At 33.9% G+C, this 11,360-nt stretch overlaps 1 protein-coding gene across 3 annotated transcripts; it reads left to right on the forward strand.

The window, feature by feature from the left end:
- Positions 1–1,737: 1,737 nt before the first annotated feature.
- Positions 1,738–6,381, forward strand: LOC111371681. 3 transcript variants are annotated; one of them, XM_022993805.1, is made up of 6 exons: positions 1,738–1,817; positions 1,995–2,068; positions 3,250–4,095; positions 4,199–4,390; positions 5,318–5,485; positions 6,032–6,381. In XM_022993805.1, exons 2-6 carry the CDS (start codon positions 2,027–2,029, stop codon positions 6,134–6,136), a joined length of 1,353 nt encoding a protein of 450 aa, XP_022849573.1. In that variant the 5' UTR covers positions 1,738–1,817; positions 1,995–2,026; the 3' UTR covers positions 6,137–6,381. The 3 variants fall into 3 exon arrangements, with proteins under 3 accessions (XP_022849573.1, XP_022849575.1, XP_022849576.1); XM_022993807.1 differs by having other exon boundaries at positions 4,205–4,390; XM_022993808.1 differs by lacking the exons at positions 1,738–1,817; positions 1,995–2,068 and having other exon boundaries at positions 3,201–4,095.
- Positions 6,382–11,360: the final 4,979 nt, after the last annotated feature.

An 11,360-nucleotide genomic window follows, 5' to 3' on the forward strand; every position in this document is an offset into this window, starting at 1 on the left:
ACCTTGACCAAGGTAGATAGTCGCGACCCAAAAAGGGCCTTTTGACCAAAGTCAAACCGAAAAGGGGCCTTTGGTTGACCTTGAGCAATAACAACCAACCCGGCTCTATCAACCGAGGTTGACCTATATCATCCGAAAGGTCTAGGCAAACCTAGATCAAGGTCTATCTTCAAAAAATGACTTGTATATACTCTACTTGCCTACATGTTATAATAATTAAGATATCAGGACAATAACATTTCTTATGTTCTCTTCGCTCTTGCTCATGGTCCATCGTCCAAAGAAGTACACAAAGCTATGATGTCATTCTCTTCACATTATTTGAAAACGAACAATCGTGGTTGTGGCTTGGCCTCCTTCCTAGATAAATTGTTAGGTTTTATATAGTAATTGACATGTCTGTGAACAAAAAGGACTAAATTGAACATTTGTAAAAGTTAAGAACTTGAGTTGCAATTATGTATAGTTTGCTAGGGTTGACTAAGGTTCGAGTTCAAGTTTGGAAAAAGGAAAAATGGAACGCCAGAATTTCGTTAGCTACTCGCCAAGTTGTTGCTCGAGGGTTAAAAACAGTAAGCTCGTCGCTCGCTTTTCGTCGAGTTGTCGCTCGAGTGACAGTATCATCCGGCCGAACCTTAGATCACAATTTTGGAGAATTTTACCTAGCCCATGACACCATTCGCCCCAACTATAAATATAGAAGTCATGGATGAAAATGAATAGGTTGCTAGATTGTGCTTTCAGTTCAACACAAATTCATAACATCTTTGAGAGATCCAAGGAGTGCTTCATTCATTGATTCATCCATATTGATCTTATGATTCGACAACCTAGTATTGGGAAAATATCAAATGTTCGAGAATCCAAAACACCTGTCTTCCTTAATTCTTTGAGGAATTGACTTTCTCATTAGGCATTGAGAGAGGTGGTCTTCAAGCGGAGGAAAAACACAAGAACAAGATATTCTTGAAATTCCACTTGGAAAAGACAATTGGTGAAAGATCAGGAAGCTGGAAGGAGACAATACATCTTGGAGATTGCAGGAGGTAGATCGAGAAGTTTAGTGGAGTAGCTAAACAACATCTACAAGCAGTAGATCGTGAGACTGGAAGTTGACAACAGATCTTAGAGATTACAAGAATTACAACAGCTATAACTAGTGGAAGTTGCTAAGCTAGAATCGTACTGTAACCCGAATTGTCTATAGTGGAGGTAACTGGCTTGATCCTATAATTTTTTCCATGTTGGGTTTCTTCATCAACAAATTTGGTGTTTTTACTGTTTTCCGTATTATAATTGTGTCATTCAAACATGGGGTAATTGGATTGTATGTTTAATTATTTAGAAACTAATTAAAAGGAACTTATTACTTTAATTAGACAATTCTCCTCATAAGGTCGAACTAATAAATTGTCTAAAACGTAAACTTGGTAATATTGAAAGTTAAAGTAGTACCCATAGTGTTCTAGGTCGGTTTTATATAAATTAATCAGCAAAAAGAGAGAGAGATGGAAGATGAAAAATTGTTTCATAAAAATTCAATCCCTATTGCCATGTCAGCAAAACCTACAAAATCCAGGTGTCACCACAAGATTGGCTTGTTAAAAATTCCAGCCAGGCAGACATAGGGGTGTCAAATGTGTGGCCCACCGACAACCTAGGATTGACTCCAATGTACGGACATCCCTCAATGCTATATAACAAACATTAGTTTCCCGTAAAAAAAAACCATAATTTAATGTCTATTCCACGCTATATGCACTGACTTTTCTCCTCTCTTAATTTCTCTCTCTTCCTCTCTAACCATGCTTGAAGTAGTGAGTCTTTCTCTCTCTAGTTTTCCTTTATTTTATTATTATTATTATTATTATTATTATTATTATTATTATTATTATTATTATTATTATTATTGGTTCAATCATTCATTCCAATTCCATGCTTAGAAAACAAAGTTTTCAGAGAATTAATGTTGTCTTTTTTCCTAACTTTTTAAGGAAGCAGATCTTCAAGGTTTATAAAGAAAACAATGTTGCAGAACTTGGTTCATCCACAAGAACATCTTCCCGTTGTAATTGTTTTCAATTTTCTTGAATGTGCATGATGTTGCTCTTTCTTCTATTTTCTATCTGTCCTATGCATGTTGGCATAAATACATATGATTATGCTACTTGTCCAAAAAAGGTACATAAGGGATTACATAAAATGATGTGGAGGGACAAAATTGAATAAAAAAGTTAATTGTGTTTTAAACTGACAAATGATATACTGATATGTGACATTATGTAACTCATTATGTAAAATTTGATATACATATAGCAAAGTCCAAATATATATATACATACATAAATACATATGTATGCAGATACATACATACATACATTAATATATTTTTTCCCTGAAACCCTTCTTGTTCTAAATGGTTTTAAACCACTTTTAACATTTCTAACTCATATTTTGTTTATGCAAATTATAAATTTGCATATTTATGTTTTTCCCAGAAATCCTTTATGTTCAAAATGGTTTTGAAGCCTTTCATCTATTTCTAGCTTGTATTTTGTTTTTGCAATTATTAATTAGTAAATGGATTATGCCAATCAAATAAAAATTAATTATCACTTAGAAAATATTTTTCTACGAACTCCTCCATTTCTTTTCAAAGCCTAATGGAATATTTAGCTTTTCGAGCTTATTGTATAATTTATTTATTTATATTTTTCTAAATCTTGATTCCTTTATTGACAAAGGAACTTAAATTAAGGGAAAACACTACACAAGTATGATATATAATATGTTATAATAGTTCTTTAAAAGTTCCCATTGTTTGTCCAAAAATGGAGTTTAAGTTTAAATACTACGAATTTCTCTTTTTGTTTAATGTGACTTTCATATTTTGGTTCTATTTGGAACCTCGTCACTTGGTGCATGTCACATGGAGCACAAATGCACTTACCTTTTTTGTGATTTAAAGGATATCTATCATCAACAAGATCCCTTTCATGAAAATTATGTTGTTTTGATCAAATTGAGATACAAAGTGTTTAGTGCGTGGAAAGCAAAATCATCTGAGTAGATAGAACGTTTGAATTTTTTCGTGCACGCGCAAGCATTTGCATTGAAAATATTCGATGGGTAAACGTGTGTGTATATATGCATATATTATGAATTGCCTTGGTACATTTTATTTCATATGGTCTAATCACTATTTTTTGTAATAAAAAATTTATTTATTTTTTTTCATTTTTTTCTCAGGAAGAAATTGGGAGCCCACTTGGTGCTCAAATTTTGGAATTTCGTGAGTCTGAATTATTTCCAGAAACTTTACAAAATTCTGAAGTTGCTTCAAGCTCAAATTGCTGCTATGAAGAACACACTTCATATCCAGCAAATCTTTCCATTACTACAGATATGAGTAATTTCACCAGTGCCATGGATCTTACTCTACAGAATGAAATGAAGCTGCCGCCGGCCGTCATGACGGCCACTCCCTCTGCCCCTTCCACCACCAGCCCATCCGAGCCCACTGTCACCTCCACCATCTCCCCCACCAACACTAAAAACAACGGCAACTTCTCCATAATATTCGACTCTGCTGAAGATATTGATAACGATATTTCTGCATCCATAGACTTCACCCCGTCTCCAAACTTTTCAGTTCCTCAGTACTTCAACAACAATAACAATAATCAAGACCAATTTGACTTTTTTTCACTGAATAACCAGATTTCAGCTGGAGATGTTGTCAATGGATTAATCTCTCAGTACCCTCCTGAGCCACCACATCCGGTGCCACTCTTGGGGCCTCCGCCACTGCCGCCGGCTTACGATGAAGAATGCTTATCTTCTATTCCATCTTACGTGCGGCTGAGTTCTTCTTCGCCTTCCTGCGGAATTTTGGATCCGATTATGGGACAGTACCTTCCTGCAGCCAACATGAATCCGCCATTTTCTACTGAGAATTCCGGAATTCTCACTGGGGGTAGTTTGCTCATGGGAACTGAACTTCAATCTCAAGAACTAGATTTCCAGGGTGATAATGGTGGACTCTTCCTCCCTGACACCATATCAAGTCTCTTTAACTGCTCTAGTGATCTTCAGGTACTATATACCTGTACTCAATACTCGACAACTAGACCATACTAGTTGACATAATCCATATTAAAATTCTTATCGTATTTATGTTCTCATTTTTGTTTTGAAAATTAAGGCACTTAATAACGAGAACCCGCATATGGCCCATGGAGGTCCAAATTCTAATCCTTTGGCATCAGAGATTTCGAGCTTGGAAGATTCTACTTTCAAGGTGGGCAAACTCTCCGTTGAAGAAAGGAAAAAGAAAATCCATAAATACATGAAGAAAAGAAATGAAAGGAATTTCAGTAAGAAAATTAAGGTCTTTCTCTCAATCTCTCTACTTTAGTTTTCGTTTGACAAATAAATTATAAATTGTTAAAAATTTCATTTTTAAACAAGAATGGACCCGGGCTCAGTGGACCCTTAATTTTTGACATTTACAAAGTAGCTCACATAATCTTTTAGTCCATAATATTAAGTTTTTAACCCATAATTTTTACATAATTCTGCCTCACCCCATAATGTTCGAGTCCACCTTTGTTTTTAACCACTCTCAACTGTGTACTTATTCGTCACTCTTTTCGATATATTCTTCTCATTTCAAACGGAGGCTTAAATCAAGTAATTGCATGTATATGTTCATGTGACATTTTTACATGCGTATGATATATCATCATGTATACATGACATATTCTATTTTTATCACCTAGTATATGTGTCCTGTGTGACAAGTATTAATGTTCCACAATAAAAAGCGCAGGAAAGTCGTGAAACCGATGAACTAGAACTGCATTTAAGGTATCTATAGTAAATTACCTTGGCAAAACATAAGTCTATCCATTCGGTTAGTTTAAGGTTTTACTTGTTTTCATCTCAAATGAAAAGCTTACCTGATTAATAGGAAGCCCTTTCTTTTCTCAAATTTACTTTTGTTTCAATCCAGAACCATCAAGTGGGACTGAGACCACAAGAATCTTATTTAGAATTAAATTCCACAACATGTATTGAAGTTGAAAGGACAAGACTAGGCACGATTAAGAAAAATATTCAAATGGTAAGTTGGGTTAATTGTCTTGTAATAAGACTAAAGAAATTGTTTTAGAAGGAAAAAATGTTACTAAATTAAAAAAAATAATAATAAAAAATAATAAAAATGTAACACAATTAAAAATGTTTGCAGAGAAAATATGTATACAATATAATTTATACGAATTGACAAATATAGTTTGGTCAAATATATATGCAGTATGCGTGTCGCAAAACACTTGCAGATAGCAGGCCTCGTGTTAGAGGAAGGTTTGCAAAGAATGATGAACTTGGAGAGGTTGCAAGAACTGCTAGCAGCAACCATGAAGAAGACACAGATGAAGATGTAAGTCTGTTTGCAAATCAGATCTCTCGCTACCAAGACAAGGTACAATTGCAACATAACCTTCTTCCCATCTTTCTTCTCCTGCGCCTCGGCCCCCACCCCCCGCCTCCTGTCTCCCACAACAACAACATTGACAGAATGTTTGATCTGTACTCGACATGACATGCATCATCAACATTACAAATAGGCATTAACTTATGTTTCGTTCTTACATTATCTAGTGTTATATAATGTCTTGTCATATGAACCTAATAACTCGAGGGAAAAGCTTTTTGTATAGAAAAGCTGTACACCATCGTGTACAGATGAATATGTGGCAGAAAACTAGCGGGATTAATTGTGTTTGTTGTGAAAAATTGTGTGAGATCTTGCTAAGTGTAAAAATTCATTCATCTATCAGAAAACTAGCGGGATTAATTGTGTTTGTTGTGGAAAATTGTGTGAGATCTTGCTAAGTGTAAATTCTATAAATGAGGGTGTAAACGAGGATCTATATGTAGTGAGGTTCTTAACTTGATGTCATGTTCACACAGTCAATGCGGGAGATTTTTTTAAAGTTTTTAATTGTTTTTTTTTTTTGGCATGTAGGTGATGGTGAAAGAAGAGGATATGGTAGACTCTTCAGACATATTTGCACACATAAGTGGTGTAAATTCCTTCAAATGCAACTATCCCATTCAATCTTGGATTTGATTAGAGTTTCTGAGAATTGAAGCCTTTTCAGCAATTTTGCAGGACCCACCATCAACTAGCTGCCTCACTCAGCAGGATTATTTCAAAATCTTAAAATAGTGGAGAAATGAATAATTGGGTCATTTCTATATTTACTCAGTAATGGTTAATTTATAGTTATTATTCGAAAGTTAAATAATAGTGTATAATTTTTGTATATACTACTTTATGTCTGACATTATACAAAATTTCCAACATTGAAATCTGCTAAAGCACAAATGGAACAGAGTTCAAGTTGTGATTGTATAACTAAGTTGTATTTGGTAGTTTATTTCTTTTTTAATGATCTTATTTAGGTTTTTAATAGATAAATTGATTTTGTTGGTTATTTGAGGATGTGACTTTAAGGAGTTTATAGACAATATGCAGTTCTTTTAAATTGGCAGGACACATTTATTATATGTGTGTGATATATATACTTGGAAGAATGGGAGTTTGTCTTTTTCTTTTGATGTGGAAGAAGGGCATTGTCTTTGCTTCAAAAAGTTTGTTTTGAAATAATCATTTGCTTTAGTTTTACTTTGATTGCTCTATCATAAAGATAGAGATAATTTCTAGCTATGATGTAGTGATTGCTGAAATTCAAACATGAGAAATGGACGTCGCCTAAATTCGACTCTATCTAAAAATTGACGAAAACTATAACACCTTGGTACCTAATTTTATGGGAGTGAAATAAGCTTAACGTGAAGAAGAAAGTGGTGAACAAAAAACAAGAACATTCTTGAAAGGCCATTTTTCAGAGATATGAAATGAAAAGGAAATTTTGGTTTTAAATGTCTCCTTATTAATTGATAAAGGGCAAATTGTCAAGCATTTGTTTATTACAAAGGTCAATTCAACCTTCCTACTTAGGTTCACACAGCAATATAAAGTACAATTTTTAGTATTATTTTTTTATTTTCTAATATCCTTTTTGTTCCACTAGTCAAAAAGACAAATTCCGCCCTTTAAAGTCATTGATATACTTTGTAAACTCATCTATGTAAATTCAAATAATTTAATCCAAGAAGTTAGTTGACCCAACTGATTAGGGTTATACCTGGTGTCAGGTTACTAGTGGCTGCTTAGCAAAGCTTAAAAAGTATGCTTAAAGGTAAGTTATTGTATTGCAAAAGTAATGTTGAAGTTTAAAATGGATATTTAACGTGAATAGGACAATCGATTTTTATTTGTTCTTAGTGGTTATTAAGAAGGCGCTCGATGTTCAAATCTACATGAGGCTTAGGGCGAGGATCTCTTGCCTTATTTTCCACTACAGTTATGATGCCAGACAAGACATCGATTATCCTGCAGGTTAGCAGCAATAGATATTTCACAGAAAGAAATACGAAGAAAAAAGCTCAAAGACAGAGAATTCTCTAAAATTCAATTCAACTTTAATAAACTGTAGAATGACGAAAAAACCCACAGGCCAAGTTATTGAAATTATTGAAATTTTACCAAAAATAACAAAATCTCTATAATCATATCAAAATAAAATACGTAATAAAAGAAGTATCTTGCCAAAAATTTGGCTCAAATCGCATCCAAAATCACCTCGAAATGGCAACCGAAATATTACCATAAATGGAAAAAATAACTAAAAATGGAAATTCAAGAGGAAAAATAACGGATTTTGGCCAAATTACTATAATATGTTCAAAACTGCCCCAATTAAGAAAAGATCACAATCACTTGTCATCTCTGTGTTGATCTACCAACTCATGATATCTTAGTGCCATCGACGTATTATCTGACAACTCAGCATCACTTGACTCGGAACCTCCTGTATCAGTCCTCCCGGGTTGGAAAGAATTCGTCATCGAGTTCACAATAGCTTAATCTGAATCCACAGGGTTTAGGTGCTTCACATTGAAGACATCAAAAGTCTTCAAATGGTTGGGGAGGAACAACCTATAGGCATTATCATTAATCTTCTGCAGTATCTCACGGGGTCTAATCTTCCGATCCTTAAACTTATTATTCTCCCCAACACCAAAGTGATCATGGGTTAATACCACCCAAACAAAATCATCAACAACAAAAAGCACCCTTAAGTTTCAAATCATCCTTAGCCACCACTCCAAGCAAAGCTTGAATTAAGCTATACTTTACAACTGGTGAGAACACTTCTGTAAAGTTCACACTTGGAATCTAACTATAACCCTTAGCTACCAATTTGGTCTCTTCAATTCATGATGTACTTTCCTTTCTTTTGAAAACCTACCTGTAGCAAACAACCTTCTTCTCCTTGGATAATTTCACTAAGTCTTATGCTATTTTTATTAAGTGAATCCATCTCTGTCTACATAGCAATCAACTATCTATTCAAAGCACTACAACTGACTACTTTTATATATGTAGCAGGCTCTTCAGTGGAATCAATACTGTTAGCCACAACCAATGCATAAGCTACCAAGTCTACATCTCCATACTTTTGTGGAGGTCTAATCTCTCTACAAGATCTATCATTTGCAATCGAATACTGCTGTGCTAGTGGCGGCGGAGGTAAAGTAGGCAAAGTGTTATTCTCCTCCACTTTAAACTAAACTGATTTGAGTCCTCTGATTTTCCTTCTGAACTAACTTCCAACTCCACTGAATATTTTGATTTTGTTGTTATATTTTACCAGGATCTCCACGAGGCAAATTTTGAACAATTGCAAATTCATCAAATACTACTTCTCTACTAATCATCACCTTTCCTTTTTTGGATAACCCAATCTATATTCTTTTACATCTAATTTATACATAAGAAATGTGTTCTTTCTAGACCTTGAATTCATCTTTACATTTTTCACATAAGCATTAGTGGGGCAGGCAAATAGTTTTAAATCAAAATAACTAGAAAGATTACCAAACTGTACCTCTTCTACCGTGCTTTTAATGGCAAGTAAGGGTGAGCGATAATGAGAAAACAAGTTGTAGTAGCAACTTTAGTCCAAAAAATTCTTAGGCAACCCAACAATTGAAAACATACAACAAACATTTTACATCAATGCTCTATTCATCTATTTTACCATATCTTTCTATTTTGGAGTCCTAGACACTGTCAAGTGTCTTAAGATATCTTCTGACTTGCTAGAGCTATTGAATTCATCCGAATAAAACTCCAACCTATCATTTGTACATAGTCGTTTTACCTACTTCACAATCTGTTTCTCAACCATTGATTTCCATTCTTTAAAGGTTACAAACACATTACTCTTATATTTCAAGAAGAATGCCCAAGTCTTTATGGAAAAATCATCAATCATTGTTAACAAATAATAAGCATCAACTTTAAAAGCCACTATCGTCCGTCTCCAAATATCCAAATGGATATATTCAAGTGTTCCCTTGGTGTTGTATCTTCCTTTGGTGATTATTTTTCAAGGACACAATTCTCTTAGAGATTTAATGTATTGGTCATTTGCCCATCAAGAAGTCCTCATCTATAGTAAGAGTATCACGTAAGGATACAAACACTGCATTTAGTGTAACTTATTGGTCAGACTCTTTATCATACAATGCTACTCCAATCTTAACCATAACTCAGTATCACTCTTTTCTTTTAGAACATCCTGAAATATGTGATTTGATAGAAGGAGATAGATTTGTGATAGGGATTCTTGATCCATATGCTATTCTACATCCAGGTTAAAGGTATTTTTTTCAAAGCCTAACAAGGCATTATTCAAATCCATCTATGCAAGAATGGCGTGCATCTTCACCTGACATGGAGAAAATCTTGTGCTGCAATCCAATAATGGGATATTATGTCATTATTGCCATGCGAAATATCAATTTTGCTCTGATACCAACTTGTTATGAAATAATCATCAGATAATTGGCAAGATGAAATAAATCAAACAATATAAGAACAAAAATATTTTACGTGGAGAGTTAAGAAAGGAAAAAACTACTGATAAAGGTGGAGTATTTCATTGTAATAAAAAATGAACGTTCATTACACAACATCCCAATAATCTTACTCAAGATCTAAAGCTCTCTCAAGGCTCTATCAATGTTGTATTACATTTACAAATTATGGTTATTGTATATATACCCTAAACATAGAGTTATAAAAGGATTGAAATGTTGAAAATACGAAATGGGCCTTGGGCCGAAACGAACTGTCGCTCGAGTGCAAGTAGGCACCAAGCGAGGGCTGACTTTGTTGCTTAAGCGGCAAACTCATACCAAGCAAGCACCAGAACCCCTATTTTGAACTCTCAAGCTGGAGACAGTTGCCCAATAAGCGAAATGTGGAGATATTTTATCCTTAATCTATAATTTGACCTCTACGGGTCCTCTTCAATCTAAATACCAATACCTAATAGAATTTCGGTCATACTTCAATTAAAGTATGACCACTGAAACCTTTTTTAATCAATATCATTAAATTAAGTGGACAAGTAAAAGTATATATAATTACTTTACATAGTAAAGATCACAACTAATACTGTCTACATACAAACAACCTCAACACAATTTTAGATTGTAGAAAAAAAGGGGATGATTTTTGTGTAGATATATTATCAGTCACTATAAGTATAAATAACATAAACATGATTCACTAATATTGCCCTAAAGTCGTGTTCCTCCCCTTTGTGTAGGTACTTTCGACACTACCTACATTAAGATAAAACCCATATTTATAGCCGGTTCTCTTTATATGCGCACCGCTACATAGCGATAAAGAACAAGACTTTCACCAAATTGTAAAAATATATAAAAATAGTATAAAATGTAGATCTAGTATATTTTCAAGTCGTGTTTTCTAGTTTCGCAAGTTATGAAAATTCACTTCCTTTTTTATAAGGGCATATTCAACCCCACAATTATGAGAATTGTATCAATCAAAATGTATGTTACACTCTAAAATTATTACTAAAATTGAAATTTAAACAAAAAATAGAAAATTAAAAGGAATTAATTTGAAAATTTAAAACCGTTCATTATTTACGTTACAACATTTGTAGCTGCATCAAGAATTATCAAACTTGCTGGAGTCAATTTGCCATAAATGTGCTTCACCTAAGCCCTCATCTTTAATTCATAAATTGAAAACACTTCAGAAGTATTGGAATATAGTGGTGTTAATGAAACCGGATTATCACATACCATATATATAGTTTAGATACCAGCTTTGAGCATACCGTAAATTCAATATGCCGTATATGCAACTTACCGTATTTGCAGGTAGCTTATCGTATATACTG

The sequence above is a fragment of the Olea europaea genome, chromosome 22 (genome assembly GCF_002742605.1).
Source record: "Olea europaea var. sylvestris chromosome 22, O_europaea_v1, whole genome shotgun sequence".
NCBI classification, from domain to species: Eukaryota; Viridiplantae; Streptophyta; class Magnoliopsida; order Lamiales; family Oleaceae; genus Olea; species Olea europaea.